The 23,024-nt window shown below is 48.1% G+C and overlaps 2 protein-coding genes across 10 annotated transcripts in view; both read left to right on the top strand.

Moving 5' to 3' along the window:
* Positions 1-3,950, top strand: part of Tmem108 (transmembrane protein 108) — a 352,139-nt gene extending 348,189 nt beyond the window's left edge. For all 8 annotated transcript variants that reach the window (XM_023706966.1, XM_023706956.1, XM_023706953.1 and 5 more), the window contains one exon: positions 2,276-3,950. In XM_023706966.1, the coding sequence (XP_023562734.1) occupies positions 2,276-2,398 (123 nt within the window). In that variant the 3' untranslated portion in view covers positions 2,399-3,950. The remainder of the gene's footprint in view (positions 1-2,275) is intronic.
* Positions 3,951-6,102: 2,152 nt separating this feature from the next.
* The window catches only part of Bfsp2 (beaded filament structural protein 2), a 65,767-nt gene continuing 48,845 nt past the window's right edge, over positions 6,103-23,024 (top strand). For both annotated transcript variants that reach the window (XM_023706934.1, XM_004625012.1), the window contains exon 1: positions 6,103-6,591. In XM_023706934.1, the coding sequence (XP_023562702.1) occupies positions 6,103-6,591 (489 nt within the window). The remainder of the gene's footprint in view (positions 6,592-23,024) is intronic.

Here is a 23,024-nt window from a genome sequence, read left to right as displayed (position 1 = left end):
TTTTTTGGCGGAACTGGGGTTTGAACTCAGGCCCTTGGCTTGCCCAGGAAGCACTTATGTCCTACATTTTTTAAACATTAAGCATTCGCTGTCTTTTCTGATCACACCACATACAAGCTGCCTGAGGGCAGGAACCTCATTTGTGACCCTGTTCCGTGGCCAGCACCAAGGATGGTGGCAGATACTTGTGTATAGCAAAAGAATGAGCTGCGAATTTTATTCACCAAGATAAGGCCAACACACAGTAAATGCTTAATTGAAAACTTCTTTGAAAACTGTAACTGTAACCAAAGGACAGTGAGAGGGAACAGGCTCCGTGGTAGCATTGTCCTCAGTCCAGGCGGCGCACGCGTTGTGGCACAGTAAGTGCGGCACTGGAACGTGACAGAGGACTGGCCCCACTTTAACACTTGTCATACTCTGCAACTGTAAGTGAAAGCCAAGGCCAAGAGCAGTGCTGGTGGGCACACCTAGCAGAGACCTGTGCTCGGAGAGCACCGCAGCCATCCTGCACAGCTGGAGGCCTGAGGAAAGGGCTGTCCCAGCCAGGCTTGGGCTCCGGCACGAGGGGATAAGGACACCACAGGACCCACAGCCAACAGCTTGGCTGGGCTTCAGGGTAGAGGTGAACACCACTTGCCTCCCAGCAGGCTCCTCTTTATTTCGAGCACTACAATCTGGTCCAGCTTTCTGAGTTCACACTATGTACAGGCGAAAACACACACCCTGGAGCTGGGAAGCAGGCTGGGGCACCTGCACTGCCAACCACCCACGGGGTGGCCATGGGTCCAGGGGCAGATTCCACCATACCCGTGTTCCAGGACACATGCCCAGTGCCTGTCTTTGGCCGCCAGCTTTAGAGACTGCAAGTGCTCTGCCTCAGCACGTTCCTCTGGTCCCTGTGCCCTTTTGTGTTGATGAAACTAGTAAATCACAAATCCTGGGCTGGACAGACAAGATGGCACTGCCCAGAAGCTGCTAGGAACTTTTCTGATTCTTCCTCCGCTCTTTCTCTCCTTTCTTGCCTTCTTCATTTTCTGCACAACTCTTCTTTGTGTCGTGAAGCACGTCATGCAGTTCACTTGGCTCGCACCCGCTTCATGCGTGGTGTGAAACAACCCAGCCTGAGCCTCTAGCATCCCCGTAACAGCTCAGCCTAATGCCTGGTGGAGAAAAGGGATTTCTGTCCTTCTCCGACGTGCTACCCTGTGTCTCTGTTACAAGACTGGCCCCAGGCCTCCCTCCTCAGGAGTACTCAGCTCAGGACAGCCCTTGACGGGAACTCTTGTCTCCTGAAAGGGCGTGTATCAACCGTCGAATGTCTTTTCTTCTCTCCTTGTGAGGCATAAAGCAATAAGTCCTCCTCAAAAATCATCTTTTGCCTATGTTTTGAAAAAAAAAGAGACAATTATGGCTTTTCAAAATGAAGCCGTTTCTAAGCAAATACAGCATAACCCAGCACCAAGGCCTATTGCTGACTTGAGTACACTTGTCCTGAGATGGCCTGGAGGGTCTCAGCCCTTAGTTGTTCTGTGTAGGAGCACGCTGCCTTTCTCTTGTAATCTGTCTCCCTCCCTGTTTGCCTCACTTCCACATCTCTTCTTTGCCTCTTCTTTCTTTTCTCCTTCCCTGTCCCGCCCCCAATGACTACCTGGCCTGAATCTGGGCTCAGTCACTTAGGACCCCACAAGCACCGTCCTCGTAGATGAGATCAGAACCGCACCAAAGCGACTGAGCTGCTAACTCCCCTGCCCCTGCGGATGAGCACACAGGCTGTGTGACATGGCACCTCCTGTGCCAAAGTCACTCAGCTTCAGGTACACTCAGCTCAGCACAGCTGGTGTGACAGGAAATGGGGCAATGATTCTGACGAGGCTCTGGGAGGGTTTGGGTAGCAGTTGAACCTTAGGGTCTGACAGGTGTGTCAGACTGCCAAGCGAGTGACAGGAAAGCAGAAAAAGGGCCGTGCATGCGTTCACCAAGGACGAGAAGGCATTTTCCAGAGGTCTCTGAGAAAGGGGCAAGAACTAGAACTCAGGGCCTAAGGGGTCCAATTTCTCCCAGAAGGGCAGCAGGCCACATGCTGTGTGTGTCCTGCAGGGCAGGTTCGCTTGGGCTTCAACAAGCGCAGCAGCACCCACTCCTGTACCTCAGCCCTGGCAGTGGAGGTGGTGATAATAGGGCCCAGGAAGCCCCGAAACACATGTCCCCGTGCATGCACTTTGTAGGCCTTCTCAAAGCTCCCCCAGCTCACTGCTTGCTCCTCTGTCCCCAGGACCAGCTCTCCGAGCCCCGCTCCCCAGCCAATGGCGACTACCGTGACACGGGGATGGTCTTGGTGAACCCCTTCTGTCAGGAAACACTGTTCGCAGGAAACGACCAAGTGTCCGAGATCTGATTGCAGCAGCCTTTGCTTTGCCATTCCCTATTTTTCATCTTTAAAAATTATAAATATACAAATATATATTATAAATATAATCTTTGTGTAACCCTGACTTAATGACAAACATTTTCAGCTTTTTTTTCCTAAGAATTGTCAACACCTTTTTTATAAGTGTGGTTTCAAAACAAAACAAAAATCTTTACAGAATGACCTGTGGCTTTATAAAATAAAGGTATTTCTAAGCAAAGCAGTGGCATTGATTGCTTCTCTTAATAACTGTTCTTGAGTATGTGGGGCCCCAGCAGCCCAAGGCAGGTGAGGGCAGAGACGCACCTGCCCTGGACGCTGCATGTCAGAACTGCCACGCACTGTTCTTTGTGTGACTCTGAAAGCTCTGGTTCCTCTAGGCTTAGTGTGGCGCCGGCTCCTCCCTCCAGGGCCACTGAGGAGGACGACGCAGGTGGTCACCTGCAGCATCACAGTGGCACCACTGATGTCAGGTTTGACTTCACCCAAGTTGCAGGCAGCAGGCAGGAACATGCAGCCCTTCGGAATCCACAAGGATGTGGGGCACCCGAAAGAAGCTGCATCCCCTCCCTAACATCATCCATACTGGTGACAGGACTGCCCTCCACCGCCTGGGGCAAAGTTTGGTTTCTTTAAAGGCTCCCTTGAAGAGCCCCTTTCTCCATCCGCTCTGCTACCCATCTCTGCAGTGAAGCCCTGTGCTTTCTCTTGGGTGGGTGTAGACCCAGATCCAGCCCCACAGCTTCTGAATGCGTGCCCTTCCTTGAGGGCCAAAGATTTATCTGCAAGCTTAGCCTTGCTTTCTGTAAAGGCAGCAGTACCATAGCCCTGAGGAATGGTTCATCTAGGAAACTTTGAGGTACAGAACTGTGATTTTTGAAACCTTCCTCATGCAATCTGAAATGAACAAGAAAGGAGTCATTTGAGAGAAGCACCATTCTGTGCTGCCTGGCAGCCTGGCGCCCGAGGACTTGCCACCCGCTCATCTCCCGTCCCCTTCAGGTGTGGCTGCCTCTGCCACCTCACTGCGCCCAGCGCAGCCAACAAGTCAGACCCCTCCACCGCCACAGGGAGTTCCTCACATGGCCCCATTTTTCCCCAGTAGTGGCTAAGAGAAAAATAACTGCTTTGATGTTTCTTTTCTCAAAAAAAAAAAAAAATAGTTTGATAGTATATTTTGAATATAGATGTTCTTATAGTCAGATTGGGAATCAAATTTGAATGTTGCTTCGTATGTTTGTGTCTGTTGCTGTGGTCTTCTACCATGACTTTTTCCTTTCTGCCTATGTTTTCCTTTTCAAAAAAGAAATGGCCTTCAAAAATGTGTGTTCTCAATGTTGTATGAGCTGACTTAAACAATGAGCTTTCTTCTTGTCTCTCTCAAAAGACTTCAGCTGACCAAGAAGCAGGTTAAATGTTGTTTTGAGATTTGTTTCCTAACATGTTGTCTGATTTTAACTTTATCATAATGTTTCTGTTAACTATTGCATTGACTATTTCAATGTGTGTGAGTATATAGAGAGAGAAATCTGTAAAGTAAAATTTATATATAATATATGTAATCAAAGATACATATGTTATATATACACTTGTGGATGTATGACTTATTTTTCCGTATCCACAGAATTCAGCTATCATGTATATATAAATAAACTTATTTTACTACCCAGATGATTAAGATGCTAATACATTCTGCCTTCTTTTCATTTTTAAAATGACTTAAGCCTCACTTACGCAGTACAAATACTACTTCATATCTGTCTGTATTTTTTAATTTGATTTAACATTAAGCTGGGTTTTGTGAGTGTGGTGAGATAATAGGATTAGCAGTTTCTCATTGGTGAAACATTCTTTAAAACATATTTGTGACTCCCCCCCAAAAAAAGAAAGAATCACATCTCTTTAGGTCTTCAGAGAACTTTTCCCCTCTCCAGAGCTTGGCACATTTATGATAAATATCTTTGGGTGGAGAATCCTAAAGTTAAGCACGGAGTTACCAGCCTACGCAGGATCAGTGTTGAAACATGACACCATTGCAAACAGTGGAGTAGCTTGAGTCTGTCCTTCATTTAACCTTGAATGGAGTTGACCCTATTGCAGATCCTCCCCCAGCAGTGTCATCTCTATTAGGATGCTGTTGTCATGGTCACCAGTGCACCACATACCATTCTTCACTGCGCCGATGCCACATATACATTTACCAGGGCACTACCGCCTTTTGCTTAACCTAGTTGGTTCTTTAATCTGTTAACCAAAGAACCAACATTAATGTTATAAATGCCTCTCATGTCATATAAAGTACACAGTGCATAAAGGGGGAAAGGGAGAAGGAAAGGTCATGGTGTCCTAACCAGCAGGAATGAAGAACATGGAACATTCTAGTGGGTACCAGGTTTTTTAACATGGCCTGTGTGGCCTTCGATCATGCCCTGTTCTGTCAGTAGTGGGTGTGGGACAGACTCTGAAGAGGCTCCTTAGCTCAGCTCTGCTACCGTCTGGATAGGGGATCTTGGGTAAGTCACTGTAGTTCCTAAGGTCCATCCACACAGGTTTCTAGTAGCCAGTTGTAGCCATACACTCATGCTTCCAGAGTTGTGCAGAGCAAAGCCTAAGCAGCAGTATAGTATCTACCGTGTGTCTCCCTGTCTTCTGAGGTTCAGTTGAGAACTCAGTGAAATAAAAAATGAACTCATGCACAGCATGGGACAGATTCAGTACTCACTCAGGAGGTTCTCTTCCCCTTCTCTTTGCAGTGTATTCCCATGTGCCAGATCTATGAGAAATATGCTGGATTTTGGCTTTCTGGCTTCTCTGGGGTAAGGCTTCAGGGCAATCCATGCTGTACGCTTAGGCCCATGTTGTCCTCCTGAGGCTCAAATGACCTTTCTGAAGTGAGAGGGGGTGTGACCTTTAAGAACGTGAGTTAGTGGATGCTAAGGGCAGGCATTAAAATCCAGGGGTCTCACCAAATCCTAACGTGATGCAACTTGGAGGAGCTTCCCAGGAAGCATTGCTGGGTGTTTCTTTTCATTAGTTTTCTGACAATTGGGGAAGCAGAGGGACAGCAGACCAAGCACAACAGGTATCCAACATGCATGGAGCCCAAACTTGCCTGAGAACCTGAAGTCTGCTGCATCAGAGAGTCCAAGCCTGGGCCAGCACAGGAAGGAAGCAAGGTCTGGAGGGGTGAATCGTTGAAGCCAAGCTCAAGCAGCTGATGAGCAGGGATGAGCTGATGGCACCTGTGGCCAGGCCTGAGCTCTGCAGGCCCTGTAGGAAACCCCTGCTGATGCCCAGGTGGGTCACATGAGCACCCAGGCCTTCTGTGCACCCATTGGGCTGTTTGGTGCCTACTTGGCTCTCTCTTTGGCAGTAAAGTCCACAAAACTAGCTGATCCACCCCCCACAGCCCGCACTGACCCAGCCTCCCCCACAGCAGAAGAACAATCTGGGTGGCTGGGCACATGACCTCACATCACAGGACGCATGAGTGCCTCTCTGCATGCAGCCCAGACAGGACTTGTCTCCCTTTCAGTTCAGTGAATGATGGAAATGAATGGAAAATAGCATACAAAGAGCTCTGGGGGCAGAGCAGCTTCCAGAGAGGCCCATGCCCAGGCCACGGTGACGCTGGAGTTAGAAACCAAAAGCCACTGGACTCTGCAAACCTGCTGGCCAAGGCAGTAGGAGGGATGAGTGAGCAGAGAGTGGTGGTGGACTTGCCCGCCGGCACCAGCCCCAGCATGTCCCTCCAGAGACCCAGGGCATCCCTCCGGGGCACAAGGTCACCATCCTCTCTGGAGAGCCCCCCAGCCTCCAGAGCCAGTGTTGTGGGGAGCCTTGGCCGTGCCCCTGGAGTCTACATAGGGGCAGCGCCCAGCGGGAGCATAGGTGGCCTGGGTGCTCGTGTGACCCGCCGGGCCCTGGGCATCAGCAGCGTGTTCCTGCAGGGCCTGCGGAGCTCAGGCCTGGCCACAGTACCAGCTCCAGGCCCGGACACTGACCACGCAGCCAGTGAGGACCTAGGCGGCTGCCTGGTGGGATACATGGCCAAGGTACATGCCCTTGAGCAAGTCAGCCAGGAGCTGGAGACACAGCTGAGGGAGCTCCTGGAGAGCAGGGCCAAGCGCTCGGGAGACTGGGGTGCCCTCCGGGCCTCCTGGGCCAGCAGCTGCCAGCAGGTGAGTACAGGCAGGGCCCTGGGCTGCGGGCGGACGCTGAATGCTAAGGGCCGCGTGGGAACAGCGGCAGCCAGCGCTCACCGAGGATGAGCAGCTGGGTGGTGCAGCAATACGGTAGCCTTCAAGCCAATGCAGAGAAGCATAACTGCACTTTGCAGAGGAGAAATCTAAGGCATGCGGTTTGCCCAAGATCACAAAGCCAGCAGGGGAAGGAGCCGCAGCTTGAATCTGCATCTCTCCCGGCCCATAGTTGCACTTGTCCCATTAAGCTGAGCTGCCTCAGTCACCTTTACTATCAGGAAAGGGTTAGTTTTGGTTTGGTTTCCTGCAGTGTTGGAATTGCACCCAGAGCTGCTGTGCCACCCAGCCACACCCCCAAGCCCCTTTTGTTTGTTTGTTTTTTGCTTTGTTTTGTTTTGGCAGAACCAGGGATTGAACTCAGGCCCTTGCGCTTGCCAGGGAAGTGCTTATTCCACTGAGCCATCTCCCCGGCCCGTTTTGTTTCTGAGGCAGTGTCTTGCTAAATTGCCTGGGCTGCGCTTGAACCTGAGAACCTCCTATCTCAGCTTCCAGCACAGTTAGGGTTACAGGCGTTGGTCACTCTACCCAGCTAAGGGTTTTTACAAGCATCATCTGACTGAATATCGATGAATAGATGTAGTATTAAAAAACAATGAATAGGGCGGGAGTGTAGCTCAGTGGCACAGCACTTGCCTGGCAAGCACAAGGTCCTGATTTTGATTCCTGGTTAAAGTAAGAAAGAAAAATGAATAGAGATATATTCCTGTAACTAACTATAATAGAGATACAAGCTACATCTAATTTACTAGTTTCTATCACCCACAGTAAAAAACATAAGAAGAAACAGGTAACATCAATATCAGTACCATGTTTTGTTTAACTAAATGCTGTCTATCCAAAATGCCATTTCACCATGGTATAAAAATATTAATGAGACAGCTTAGATTCAAATAGAACTTTCTGTGGTGATGGGACTGTCTTCCATTACACTGTCCAATCTGGTAGCCACCAGCTATTACTGATGATTGAGCACTTGACATATGACTCATGAGACCAATGAATTAAAGTTTTTATTTAATCTTCACTACTTGAAATCACCACACACGGCTGGTGGTTACCCTGTTGGACAGGGCAGGATGCAAAGGCTTCCTTCTCCCGCCTTGCATAGCTGGGTAGTGCTACTTTCCTGCTCTCTGGGGCCATTTCCACCCAGCACCAGACTCATGCATCACATGGATCGGCAGCCTGCAGTTCTGTGACTGGACTCAGAGCATCTCAGTGGTCTGTCTGGATGGCTGGCTGCGCTCCCACCTCCTTCTCAGATGCTGGCCTTGGGATCCCCTTGAGTTAAATCAGTCTGCCATGCCAACAGGAAGTGCCAACTCAGACGCCTGGCCTCCTGGGGTCCTTCCCCAAGAAGATCACAGACCATCCTCTGTGGCTGGGAAATGTACACAGGACCTCCACATTGGGCCCTGCCGCCCATGTTTTATCTCATGATGCTGCTTCATTGTCATCCATGCAAGGCTGACCGCACAGCACACATGATGTACAAAGCTGTCCCCTCAGGCTTCCCCACTGCCACTCTGCCACCTGCACCCATGTGTGCTGTGAGGGAGGGACAGCTGCGTCAGGACAGTCAGGGCCTCAAGGCATGTCAAACCAAAGGGGCAGCCATTCCTCCAGGGATCTCACTAGGCAGACACTCAGATGCTGCACAGTGGGCCAAGAGCAGGCAGGCACCTGAGCCAGAGGGCCAGGCACCAGCACTCTGCCTCTACTCAGCACACGGCCCCGTGCCCAAGCCGCAGCTCACCTGCTCAACTGCCTGGCTCTCGGGTTCCTCACCTGCAAAGGGGGTCTGACAGTGCCTGCTAATGCAGCAAAGCTAAACAGAAGTGGACGGCAGACTAGAAAGCTGTCTAATACCTCACCAGCAGAATAAAGAGCAAACCCACGATAGTCAGTCTCTGCTGCTGGGACAGATGAACTGAGACAGCAGGCATTTTCCTCTCCTTTGTCTTTAAACAAAAAAAATAAAAAGGCAGATCTCTTTTTTTTTTTTTTTCTTTTTTAAAAAGTATGGACTTGAAGATAAAATTGCACCAACCTTTAAAATGGTCTTACTTCTGTATGGCCCAGGATAGCCTTCTAGCCAATTATTAAACTCTATTCCATTAAGCAGGGCAAAAGAAAATTCTCCATGCTACATTTGAGGAAAACACATGATTTTTCCACTAAAGCTTTCTCCCTGCCAGGCCTAGGCCCAAAGTCCACTCCGGCAAGTTGTCACCATACGAGTGCTGTCTCACTCACCCAGCTCTGCCACCTAATATCCCAAGGTCTCCCCTGCCTCCACAACCGTGAGGAGACAAAGACAAGCTCACAGGAAAACAGGAAGGAGGGGACGGAGGACAGCTGTCTGTATGCAAAAAGCTACAGCACAGAAAGCAGCACAAAACTAGGGGGGCAAGAGGCTGCACCCCGGGTTAGAATGAGAGAAAGAGTCCTGGGATGGGGGAAATCCTGCGCCTCTGTCTACCTCAGTTTATGAGCTTTGCAAGGGTCACCACATGGCCCCCTATGCCTCCTTGAAGGGCCACTCTTGGGCTTTTTAGTGCTCTGCAGTCACCATGTTGAAATCCTCAGTAGTTTTATTTTTGGAAGGCAGCTCTGCTCACCACTATCCCACCAACGCAGTGGTTTTATTTTTGAATTTGTGTTTTGTAAGTGAAGTCAGGTAGGAAAATGGGGAACGCTCCAAGACTCTTGCCTGATCCCACCTCCCTCTGCTTTCCCCGCATGAATTCTCAGCTGCCCACACTTTGCCCTGAGAACCCTCAGGCCCCTCCTGGTTGCCTCTTCTAACCCTACTTGGGTGGGAACAACTAGGACACAGGACAAACCTCTTGCCCTGTACTGGGTGACATTGAGGATGTAACAAATCTCGGAGGTCACCGTCCCCAAACACCTGCCACCAGGAATACCAAAACAGCCCAAAAGTTAGAGGGGTGCACACAGCCCTGAATTGTGGAGCAAAGCCCTGGGTACCTGCAAGGGTCTAAGCAAGTGCCCGATGCCCAGGAAGTGGCTGCTAAGTTAGGAAAAGAGTGCACAGCAGCAGAGAACGGAAGAAAGAAAAAGGAGTGTGTCTTAGTAACTTTGTGCCGTTTTCCTGCTTTGGCATTGGAAACCACAAGTTTATAGCGAGTCCTGGGTTTACATCCATGAAGCTCCTTCTGAGCCTGTTCCCTCTAAGCTCCCAGCCATGCTAGAACCACGCAGCCCCTTCTCCTGCTGGGCAGTGACCCCAGATGGAAAAACCTCCTGCGTAGTGGTGCGGGCACCTGTCCCTGCTTGGGCAGGAGTTGCCCTGTTTCTGTCCACCTTTCTCTCTGCTCTCGACTTTCTCAGCAGTGAATAGTGCTGACAGTAAACTCCAGCAGCAACATCAGATCCTCCTGTCCTCAAATAAGCCACATGCAAGCTTCATGGGAAACAGTGACACAGAGATGGGACAGAGAAGCAGCCAGCGCATAGTAGGTGTCAGAGTCACAGGAGGGAACTGAGCCAGGGTGGGGAGGGGTCACCGGGGGATGAAGGCAGGGACTGTAGGGGCTCTTGGAGGAGCGAGACACCAGCGACCTCCCCAAGGGGGACAGCAACTCACACCTCCAAAGGCAAAGGCTATCGGCTGGTGGCAAAGAGAAATCAAAATTATTGAAAAGCAAGAGGATAACAATAGCAAATGGGCCTCATTTGACAATTTTCCCTGCTGCTCACCGCCCTCTTCTGTCCCTCACAGAGACGGCCCATACTGGGGGCGGGGCCTGCCCATTTGGGGAAACTGCTAGTAGCTCCAGCAGTACAGATTCTCCCCGGCAGAACTCATGGCCCTCAAAGATAGTATATAGACACACACACACACGCACACACACACACGCACACACACACACACGCACACACACACACACGCGCGTGCGCACACACACACACACACACACGCACATTATCCCCGGGCAGAGAAAAATGAAAAGGAAGACATCCCCTACTCATGAATGACAACCTGGAGTCCCTGAGAGGAGATGAGGGGGACAGATCAGGACCAGGAGCCATTTCAGCGCTGGTAAAAGCCTCAACATACAGCTCTTCCCCAGGACAGCACCACTTGTCTCTTTTTTACTGAACACAGTTCAGTTGGCAGAGCCGGCCAATGGCTTACCAGCCATGCTATGCAGGGCACTCCAATTTTGTTAGAAACCTAATGATACAGGGGAGAGCAAGGTGTGGTGACACACACCTGCAATCCCAGCACTTGGGAGGCTGAGGCAGGAGGATCGCTGTGAATTTGAGGCCAACCAGAACTGCTCAAATAGCAAGACCCTGTCTCAAAAAAAAATTGTTTTAATTAGTGACACAGAGGAAAATACATTTGGGATATTTCCTCCTAGGGAAATACCTACATGAGGTTGGAGAAACCATTTCAGTACAGCTGGGAAGGGAAAGGAGGCCTGAGGCTGCCCCTGACCATCTTGATTAAATGATAGACATGGGCACTAAACAGCTTTCTAGGAGCGGCAGCTCTGTTTTTCCAGGGCTCTTGTCCTGATAAGTAGAAGGTGTCAGGGAAGGGAAGAATGGCTAAAGAAAAAGTGCAGAAGAGGTGGGAGCCTCTCACTAAGGACCTTTTCCATACCTCACACTCAGCTTAAATCTCTTAAGACATCTTAAACTGTGAGGTCCATGTTCAGGAGTGGAGGACGGGAGGTCCCTGGAATGGAAGGCGGGGAGTTATGGCACGAAGAGTGGGGATTTTGAAGACAACCCCAAGGTCAAGTTGAACCCTGCCCTCTGCCCACTGCATGACTTCCAGCCAAGCGAGTCATTGGTCACTGTACCTCAGGGGCTCTGCTCAGAAAGATGATGTTTGGCGGTACCTCTGCCATGACAAAATACCACTAAGGGGGGACACCCTGGAGGAATGTGGAAACTAGGAAGGAGAAAAGGAGCCCCACCAGCTCTGCTGCTGTGTAACCCTGGTCAGAGATAACAACTGATGTAATTATACTAGCGAAGGCGACTGTGTAAGAACTGGAAAGAAAGGGAGGATTCAGTCTCTAGAAAACCCAGAAGCACCCATATTAAAACTATACAGAAAACAAGAAAGTAATAAAGCAGCAGGTTACACAAAAGCTAATGCATATACATGTATATATACGACATTCACTATATAGATAGCTATAAAGCCTTATTTGTGAGCAAATCATTCTAGAAACTAGCTCACATTCCAAAGCACTTGAATATCAAAGCAAATTTCCCCATAAGAAATAATAGAAACTTAGATGATTTGTTCCACAACCCAAAATATTTAAGTAAAAGTGATTATAACACTGTAATATAATACAAAATAATAAAGAAAGTGAGGGCCAGCCAAATAGCTCAGCAGATTAAAGTGCCTGCAAGCAGGCGCAGGGGCCAAAGGTTCCATCCCCAGCCTGCTGTGCTGGCCCCGCCCCCAGGGTCCGCTGAGATGGCAATTGAGACTGGGCATGGTGGCACACACCTGTAATCCCAGCTCTTGGGAGGCTACAAACAGGAGAATCATTACGAGTCAGATCTAGTAGTGAGACCCTACACATCCTGTAGATCATTCCCTAAAAAAAAAAGAAAAGAAAGTGCAAAATACGAAGAAAAATAAACAAATTAGCCTGCATTTACCTTTGAAAACCTTGGTGGCTGGTGTGAGGGAGACGAGAGCGTTATCACGCAGGATGACTCTGCTAGTGAATTCTGCTAGTGAATCGCTGCTACTGGCTCAGTGGAATCTTTTTCTTTTCGTGCAACGTTAACAAGGAACTTATCCAAACACACTGGCTTTTTCCTCCTTTTGAGGATCTCATGAAAATGTGAAATTACATTTCCATTACATTAAACAGATTCATCACTCACCCTGATACCACCTTACTTATTCAGGTGATTTTTACAAAATTCTGCACTGCCTGCCATGTTTTACACATCTCCCTAATCTCATTTCAAGTGAGAGATTCCTTCGGCTCTTTTCCCTTCTCCTTGGCAGACCAGATCTCCTGCAGAACCTCTCGCCACTGGGAGATGATCACCCACAATCCCACAGCAAGAGAACAAAAAGAACCTCTGGGTCAGTTATGTCACAGTAGGCTGTGACACTTGGTGCCGCAGCCTGCTCATATAACAAGACATCATTCATTGATCAAGTTAAAATTTATGAGAAACATTTGTTCATCTTGCAGAACACTCAGAACAATTCACATGCACTCCAAGGTTTCACTGTCTATACTGTAGATGCAAGAAATAAGATTGAAGAGAAAATCTCACTTATCATATTATAAAATCAAATCCAATGCCTCTTAATAAAATTAAAAAATACTCAAAATATATATGAGATGACAATTAAACCCTTCCTGCCAGACATGGTGGTACACTCCTGTAACCCCAGCACTCAGGAGGCTGAGGCAGGAGGATGACCGTGAGTTCAAGCCCAGCCTGCACTACATAGCAAGACTCTGCCTCAAAAAAATAAGTAAACCCTTTTGAAAGACACAAAAGTATTCTGAATAGAAAGAATATTATGTGCTCAAACAGACTCAGAGGATATAGAAAACAGCTCTAATTTATACATCTAATGCAGTCCCAATTTTTTAAGATACCATCTTTCTCTTCTAGAGTTCATTATACATTTCATTTGTAAGAACAGAAACTAAGAAAAGCCAGAATGAAAAAATAAATAAATAAAAACAACTAAATGAGAAGAACAAGAGGGTGAAGCTTTAGTGGGTTGAAAAGGGGCAACTTCACCCGATATTAAAACATTAAAGTCTCTAGAGTTACAAATTTAGCAAAGGCACAATAAACACAGGACACCAACAGAACAGAACAGAAAATCCAAAGGTAGGCTCTATGGCATATGGAAATTGGAGGCTGATAAAGGAAGCTTCTGATGCCAATAAGGGAAGGGTGGCTATGTGATCAAGGCTAACTGGTCCTACTAAGGAGTTCAAACAGATCTAGTCGTCCCAGCTCTGTCTCTTGTTTCACCCTAGGATCAATTCTACATATATCTTAGTTGTAAATGTTAGAAAAGAAATCATGTAAATAGAAATATGGGTGAATTTGTTTACAACCAAGATGTGAGAAGTGTTTTCCCCTGCCAAAATTTTTAAATTTTGCACTACAAAATAACACCATAAGCAAAATTAAAAGATAAGGGTCAGGCAAATAGCTCAGTGGATGAAAGCACCTGCTAGCAGGTATAGGGGCAGGGGATTCAATCCCCAGGTCTGCTTTGCTGGCCCTACCCATGGGGTACACTGAGACTGCAATTGAGACTGGGCGTGGTGATGCGCACCTGTAATCCCATCTCTTGGGAGGCTGTAAAAAAGCAGATCATTACGAGTCTGATCTAGTAGTGAGACCCTGAACACCCTGTAGACCCTTCTTTAAAATACAAAAAAAAAAAAAAAAAAAAAAAATTAAAAGATAAGCAACAAGCTAGAGAGCATTTGCAACTTTGCCTACAAAGGGTTAATATCATTTGGGTTTTGGGGGTTTTTTGAGTACCATTTGAAATTTAAAGTTCAGGGCCAGGGAGATAGTTTGGAATAAGTGTTTGCCTGTCAAGCACAAGGTCCTAAATTTGATCCCTGGTACCACCAAAAAAGTAAGAATTAAAAATAAATAAAATTTTAAGTTCAGAAAAAGCCAACAATACTCTATTTTTAAGTAGGCTAGAGATATGAGCACTTGACATAAAAATAAATGAGGGTCAGCCAAAGAGCTCAGCAGATTAAAGCGCCTGCCTGCTCAGGCACATGCAGTGGCCTGGCTTCAATCCCCAGCAAGCTGTGCTGGCCCTGCCCCCAGGGCACTCCGAGAAGACAATTGAGACTGGGTGTGGTGGTGTACTCCTGTAATCCCAGCTCTTGGGGCCGATCTACATGATGATACCCTATAGATTCTGTAGATCCTTACTAAAATACAAAAATAAATAAATCACTAAATGAAAGTGGCTCCTAATGGCATAAAAGGATGTTCAGCTGCACCCATATTACAAGAAAATTTTTAAATCTTCCTGAGATACCTTTTCCACCTATCAGATTGTCTAAACATTAAGTGTGTCTCTGTATTGCGCCAGTGAGGCCCTGAGTAAACAGGCGTGTTTACACAATGCTCATAAAAAAATATCACCACCCCTATGGAGGAGATGGGCAGTATGTACACTGTCCTAATTTAATAATCCACTTCTAGGACTCTCTCCTGATGACAGTAGCAAAACCACGAGCAGGACATATGTGTGAGTCTGCTCATTTCAATCCTATCTGTAAAACCAAAAGACTGAGCATCTATTGGGGTGGGGGCTAATTGAGGAAACTAGGATACAACCACACAACAGCTCTGTAATGATTATGGAGCGGTGACTGCACTCCAGGACCTTCCGCTGAACTAAATGGCAAGGTGGGGATAGTGCTTCATTCTACCATTTATCTCAGAAAGGGAAAGAAGGTCCAGGAAACAGCTCAGCAACATAAGCACCTGCCTGGCAAGTGCAAGGACCTGAGTTCAAACCCTGGTACTGAAAAAAAAAGAAAAGAAAGGAAAAGAAAAGAAAAGATGAGATGTGAACATATACATAGATATTTATTCACATTGTAAAAATGAAAAAGGTGTTTTTAGATGATCACTTATAGAATCAAGGAGGAAATAGGGTGGAGGGAGAAGGGATGGACACTAGTTTTTAAATTTATCAGGTGGAGATGAACTGTGAAAATATTTTGTAGAATTATAAAATTAAATCTTGAGAAAATCCTTAAATTAAAAATAAAAGGAAACAAGTGAATCCAACCATATATCAAGTTGATGGCATAATTATACAGAGAACTATTCCAACTGATTTTTTTTTTTAACCACAGTAATTTGACTGTACATCCACAGTAGAGAAGCAGAAGAGAGCCAGAAAAGAATGAAACCCTTAAATGCTCCGTAGTCACATTGTTGGTGGTGGGGTTGGCATAGTTTTTTGACCCTGGAGTGTATATGTGTCATCTAATCTGTAAGACAATGGAAACAATTATATCTGAGTTATGAAAAACTGAGATTTTTGTGTGGGTAAAATGAGATAGTGTTGAAAGACAGATTTAGTTCTGTGATAGTTCTTTAATCCTGAATTTAAATAGGAACTATCAGTTTAGATTCATCATACATGCAATCATAAAATAAGTATATCCCTATCTTCTATGTGACCACTGGAAAGATCTAGAAACAATGACAACATCTAGAGCCCACGGCCAACCAAGTGGCAACAAGCATTTTTTAATCTCAGATTTTGATCCATAATCATCAATCACCTTTCACAAAAAGATCAGTGCTCCTTGGAGAAATGGTTGATGAGGCTGAAATATTTGATCAACCAGACAACAAGAAAGTTTTAAGAACTACGAGAGTTATATCAAAAGACACAAACCAATTTGAACAGCATGCACTAGCCAAAGATGGTTACATATCATAGCCATCTTTTATTTTCTTTAATGTAGTTGGTACAGGGTCTCTCTGTGCGGCTCAGACTCATAGTGATCCTCCTGTTTTCAGCCTCCCCAGCACTGGGATTGTAGGCGTGCACCACCACTCCCAGTCCCAGCAGCTGGCTCAGCATGCCCTGGGTCAAGGCCAGCACAGCATGTGGTGCCAGGGGTCAAACCTCAGTTCCTGTGCTTGCTTAGGCAGGGACTTAGGCCACAGAGCTATCTTGCCAGCCCTGTCATAGCAATCTTAACTGTGGTGGATTAAAATTGCATTTTAATCCATTAGTTTGGTATAATACTTAAACAGACTAATCACCGTTGGGATCTTCTGGTGAACCAGTTGATTTTGAAAACGGATAAATAATAAGGGAGATCAAGGATTTCCCTGCCTTTCCTATAAGACCTAGAGCTACATCAGCTGAGAAAAATAAAGACAGAAGGTATCTTTGTATAGAAGTATTCTAACTAGTAAACAATAAAGAACAAGTAGTGATTTGTTTTTATAACTATTATTAAAATTGAACCATAATAAAAACATAATTCCAGGCAACAGCAGCCACCAAATGGTAGCAACTATCACAGCAGGAGACCCCCACACGTTATAAACTTGCCAGTAGAGTCGCAATGCCACTCACAAAAAAAATCAAAGCTCAATGTGATTAAACCTCAAGCTAAAGCTAGTAATTTACAGAAAATACCAGGGTCCAACTAACCACACGTCCAAAATAGCAAAGTCCAGACTGTCAGCGCTGGGATTGCCGGCACGCCCAGAGTTCCAGAGCCAGCACGGCATGAGATACCAGGGATGGAACCCAGGCCCTTGCACTTGCCAGGCGGGCACTTAGACTGCCGAGCTATCTCGCCAGCCCAGACCCACTATTTTTCAATAAATAAAAATTGCAAAAGAAAGTAGAGAGAGAGAGAGGGAGAAACTTACAAATTACAACAGTAACTTGACATATTAGTCCATGGAAATGGAGTTTGTTTAGATCACTAGCCAGATAAACTGTTAAATAATACATTAGAAAAAAAATGAGGAAAAATGAAAGCAGAGTTTATGTTTGATGGTACTGAGGAATTATTAAGTTTTAAATGTGACTATAGCTGTGGTTATGTGTTTTATTAATAGCAGTTTTATAAGTAAAATAAACCACGCATTTGTAATCATTTGGGCTGGATGCTGGAGTGCGTTAGACCATTCATTTTCCTTTAGCTGAATCTTTTGTAATACAAATGAAGACAAAAGACCCCCCGCCATAGGTCTTTCGGAAGTTCAGTGCAATGCTGTGTGTAAGTTGCCGGTGTGCGGTCAGTGCCCATCTCAAATGCAGAACGGCCCACACTGAGCTGTTCAGAAGCCACTGTGTTGACTTCCTTGCATTCATGAATTGTTCAAAACACCTAGGCCAGAAAAAGCCAGGTACCCACCAGCTCTCAGCGGGGCAGCCCTGGGGAATGGGCAGTGAGCGTGGGTCCCAAACAACACGCTGGGACCGCCCTTCCTGGGCCTGAGTGGGCCGAGGCTGGGGTTCGAGTCGGATGAGGTTCGGTCCCGCAGGGCAGTCCAGGCCGGGGTCTGCAGCGCTGCAGGGTCACACCTCCGTCCCGGAGAGCGGTGAGCCCCGCCCAGAGGAGTGAGCCCAGTGGGTGAAGCCAGGAAGCCGCAGGCCTCGCAGGAGTGCTCTCTCCAGACCCGAAGGAGAGGAGGGGCCCCCACCTCCATGCGCAGCACCCCTGAACCCGTCCCTGACGCTCTAAGAGCAGGGACGCTTCTCTGGAAAACCAGCACTCGTCTACTGGGTGGGGTAAGAAGTTCAGGCTGCAAAAACCCTCTGTGCCCGGCTACTGTTTCACACTCAACGGGGAGGCAAGGATGCCTCTGGGCCCGGGATGGGCTGAGACCTGGGCAGTAGTCCAGTTAGAATCGAGCTGGGCACTGACCACACACCGGTAAAACGGGTAGCAATAAATCTCCTGCCCAGGGCGTCATGCTAGGGGTGTGACACGGTGGTCTCCAAGCCGCAGAGAATTCAGAGGAAGCTTCCACAGGGAGAGAGGGAGGGACAGGAGATGACCTATTTCGGCAACCTCCTCAAAACCCAACCCGACTGAACCACGCATCCCTGTATCAGGGCAGGACAGGCCTGCTCCACGAAGGGCCACGCTCTCCGGAACAACTGCAGCTTAATCCAGCCAGCTGGCGCAGTGTGGAGACGCGCGTGTGGCACCAGCAGGACCAGGCACAGGGTCCCCAGCGGCCTGACCGGGTTTATGCTGATCTGCTGGAGTTGAGGGCTCAATTTAGGCCAATAAAATCTCGTTTATCGTGTGTGGCTGGGGAACGGCATATAAAGGCTCGTTTATCTGGTTGTAAATGAGCTAGATGAGCTGAAGCTCACAAACGCATTATTCAGCAGAAATGAGAAGTTATTTGGGCTGTTATCGGGAGGTAATGAAAAGCAGTGAAAGCTCAACCACCCTGACCAGCTATTGGGAAACAGACTTGCAATTTTTACTTATTTATCTCAAGAACAAAGGAATAACCAGCTGGGCAGGGCTTAGGGGGAAAGACTACAGAGTGGAGAGAGAAATGAAGTTAGGCAGGGTCTGGCGCCATTATCCAGAAAACAAATACCCTGCTGGACTCTAGCTGCCCCTCCACTCCAGGCCCTGACCCCTCACCCCCAGAGCTCCCTTCCCAGGCTCTCCTCCCAGCCCCGATGGCCAGAGCATAGCAAGCCACTATTTTCATCATGGTCATCCCTGAGGAGACCATTTCTCAGACCTGTTCCTAGCCAGCTCTGAGAAGAAAGGTTACCTGACAGGTGAATTTTTATTTCCTGAGGAAATGAGGGCCTGTTCTAGCTTCCTGGAGCCTCGGCTCAGTTGTCGCGTAATGAAGAAGGGACCCACAGACTAACAATCTCCTGTGGGCTTCTGCGAGGACTGAGACCAGGTAGTGCCTGAAGGCCCTGAGGCATCTCAGGAGTTCCTGGTGTCTGCTGGACTGGCTATGGTCCCCAAGGACACTGCCTGCACATGAACAGTGTGCCTGGTGGTTCGGGCAGGTCCCTGAACTCCCAATGCAGTTTCCTAGATCCAACCCTCTTGTTTCCCAGTGGAACTGTGGCCCTTGATAAGACTGTCCAGGATCCACTGTCTACACCATCACTGTGGCCTGTGGCCTTGTGTTTGCAGGGTAGCTGTGAGTTTAAACAAGAATTTGTGCTCTCACTGGAGCCTTCTCAACAAACATTTTTTTCACTGTCCTGGACATGAGAAGTCCAGACCAAGGCGCCAGCAGGATGGTCTCCTGGGAGGCCTCACTGGGGCTCCTACATGGGCAGTTTCCTCCACCCACAGCGTCACATACATGTGTATCTTCTGTATCTGTGTCCTTGTCTCTTATGAGCACACCAGCCATTGGTTAAAGGACAACTCTCACAACTCCATCTTAATGACCTCCTTATAGACCTCATGTCCTACAGCAGTCACACTCTAAGTTCTCAGGGCGAGGGCTTCAACAGGGAATCCAGGGGAGGACAAGTTCAGACCAGAACCCCCTGTTACAAAGAAAGTGAGGCCTGCAGAGATCGCTTCCTGCAAAGACCAATTCCAGCCAAGAGTTCATTTCCAGACAGGACCAATTCAGGTTTTTTGGGGGGGGGTTTGGGTTTTTTTGTTTTTCACTCCTAAAGCTTTACTCAAAACTTCATGCCATGCTTATTTGTAAGACTAGAGGGATTTTTCCCCAGGCTCCTGGTGAGCAACCCTCCTTGAGCACCCTCTGGCTGAGAAGCCAGAGCAGTCGGCAGAGGCCCTTCTCTGAGGGGCGCTCAGGCTCGGGGAACATGCTTGCTTTTCTTCCCCTTCTCTGCCTCTTTTAATTTAGAACGAACTGTCAGAAAGGGTGATTGATCCTTACCCGAGCACAGCTCTGACTGCAGCCAACTGCTCTAACTAGGACACACGAGGCTGGGGTGGCTTCCAGCTCTTCAGACAGCTTAAGACTGAGACTTGAAAGTTTAATAGCTTTGCTGCCTGCTGAGAATGGTGCAGCCTCCCTTGAGGTTTCCAGTTTTCTTTTTCAATGATTTGAACACTTAGAAAAATGTGCTGAGCAGTTGGCCCTTGGGGCAGAACATCTATACCTGAGTAGAGTTCAGGGACTCCCTGTAGTGCTTGGCTCTGGCTGCCCTGCCACTCTACCCTAGGAGGTGGGCACCACCTCTGCCCCAAGTGACGCCTACATCAGGAGTTTCAAATGCTACCAGGCTGGCATCCCTGCACCTAGCACTAGCTCCACGGGTGACTCAGGGGGCTAGGAGTTTGTTGCATGAGGTGAAAGGGCACCTGCAGTAGCGTGTCACCTCCCCTGGTGCCATCTGCGAGGGGTTGTGCACATGGTGTAAGTCCACCAGCAAAGGCCATGGAGGGTGTACTCACAGGCAGAGTCAAGTTTGTTAGCTTGCTGCAGCAGAAGAGAAGCATGATGGGAAAGCCAGGGGCACCTGGGGAGGAGCGGGTCAGATTGGTCTTGCTGGGGGATGGGGCCGGTGCTGCGTGATTGGGTTCAGGTGAGGGAGTAAGCGCTGGCTCTGCATTTGGTGATTGCAGGATATGGTGACTGGTGATCTTATTAACATTTCCCCAGAAGGTGGAGGACTGCAGCAGGCTGAGAGGGGCAGCCAGCATGGGAGCAGCCCTCACTTAGCCTTGTGTCCACTCCCAAGTGGCTGGCTTACAGTGTCCTTTTCTCTCTGTTCAGATGTAGAGGTTTGGTGTGCCCTTGCCTCTCTTTCCCGCATGGTTCCAGGTGTCCTTGTCTGGTTTCAGCCTGTACTTTGTGAGAATACTGCAGCCTCTCTGTTGGCTAGGATCTCTGGGACAAGGTCTGCAAGAGAGGAGTCAGTTGCAATCCACAATCTGGGCTTCCTTCAGTATTTGAAATAGCAAGGTCTGCACCGTGCTGGCTACAAACCTTCAGGCCAGGCTTGGACTTCCTCACACCAAACCAGGCTTCCTTAGCCTCCCTGTGCACAGCTGCATAGCCTAGGCAGACTAAAGAGACAAGACCAACCTGTTGGGGAGCTCACGCCTCACACCTCACACACAGGACCTGGAGCCAGGGGCTGAGGAAAACTTCTGAGGAGGGGACAAGGAGGGGGCTATGCCTTTCCAAGGCTCACAACAGCTGAGCACATCTCATTTTGCTGTCTTCTTCTCTCCCGTAAGAGTCCTACTGGCAGTTGTGCACCTAAGTGATGAACAGAGAGAACAGTGCCAAGTCCCAGCCAGCTTTGTCCTTACCAGAAGAGAGGCTCTGGCCTGGTTACTGACTCCCTTAATAGTAAGTCTACCTCTCTGAAGTGAGAAAAATAAGCCCTATTTCCTAGCATTGTAGCCTACGGACTACAAAGTAAGTTCCCTGCTGTTTCTCTAGCACCCAAGGTGGTGCCAGGCACATCATAGGTGCCCAATAAGCAGTGCTTACATTGTCAAATGGAAATGCCTGGCAAAAGAATAAGTTAATAAGACACAGCTGCATTAGTTTCCCAGGGCTGCTAGCACAAAGCACCACAAATTGGGCGGCTTAAAAGAGCAAACAGTCCTGGAGACTTGATGCTGGAAATCAGGGTGTTGGTAGAGCGCCAAGGAGAAGCTGCTCTGTGCAGCTGTCCTGGCTCCTGGTGAGGGCTGGCCATCCTTGGCCTGCAGATGCGCCACCCCAGTCTCGGCTCTCACCCCCTCTTCATGCCTGCGTTCAGATTTCCCTCTTCTGAAAGACATCTCTCACATCAGAGGAAGGTCCACCCTAATGACCTATCTTAACTCAGTTTCATCAGCAAAGACCTAATCTGAAAAGAAGGTCACATTCACAGTTCCAGTGCTGGACTTAGAACTTGAACATATTTTTTGAGTGCTACCTAATTCTACGCCTAACAGTAGCTATTCCTTTCACATTGTAATCCTGACTTCCAACACTTTGTCCTGTTTCTTCAAATGCCGCTCCAAAAAAGTTCCAGGGATACCAGTATTTTTGTGCCTAACCCACTTCCTTTTCCACTTGAAATGAGATTCCCTTGTCAAGTCACAGTAGGAAGGTGACATTCAGAAAGGAAGAAGTACTGCTCATACAGCGGAAACACAGTAAACGTCACTAAGTTATGTGTGATCTTTGAACATGTTAGTCCATCTCTCTGTCCTCAACAGTTACCAGAAGGGACTGGATCCCACTGGTATCAGCCTGAGAAACATAGGAAATAGACCAGATTCCCTTTCATCATTGACAGGAAGGTGGGACAGACCGTCCTTGTAGACACGAGGAGACCCGTGCCTCCCCACTGGCCCTCCTTCTGGTTACTAGTCTGCTCTGGCGCAACCCCTTTCCTTCTGATGAGAGGGTAGAATTCTCAGAGCTCCTGTAGACCTTTCTAACTCTACTCAGCATCTTCAAGCAAGGGACAAAGCCTAGAAGACAGTGGGCCTCCCATGATCCTATTTCTCCGATCCTCAGAGGCTCAGTTGGTGGTTGGCCAGGGCCAGGGATATTTGGAACGTGGTAGCCACTAAGGATCAGGTTGGGGGCTGGGGAGATAGCTCAGTTGAATAAGTGCTTGCCTGGCAAGCTCAAGGGCTTGAGTTCAATTCCTGGCTCCGCAAAAAAAAAAAAGTAAATATCTATCAAGTCTTTATGGGGGGCCCAGCCCTAGCTCAGTTCTTTAAGTGGCTGCTTCCACAATGCTGGCAGCCTCAGTTTGCTGTAGTTCGATCCCCACAACACTCCAGCCGTGCAAAAGTGCCCTGAAGGCATTCAAGGAGCAACCCCCCCCCCAAAGAGGACCGCTATGAGTCCAA

The sequence above is a fragment of the Octodon degus genome, unplaced genomic scaffold (assembly GCF_000260255.1).
Source record: "Octodon degus isolate 3935 unplaced genomic scaffold, OctDeg1.0 scaffold00008, whole genome shotgun sequence".
NCBI classification, from domain to species: domain Eukaryota; kingdom Metazoa; phylum Chordata; class Mammalia; order Rodentia; family Octodontidae; genus Octodon; species Octodon degus.
This window is presented reverse-complemented; position numbering and strand designations above follow the sequence as displayed.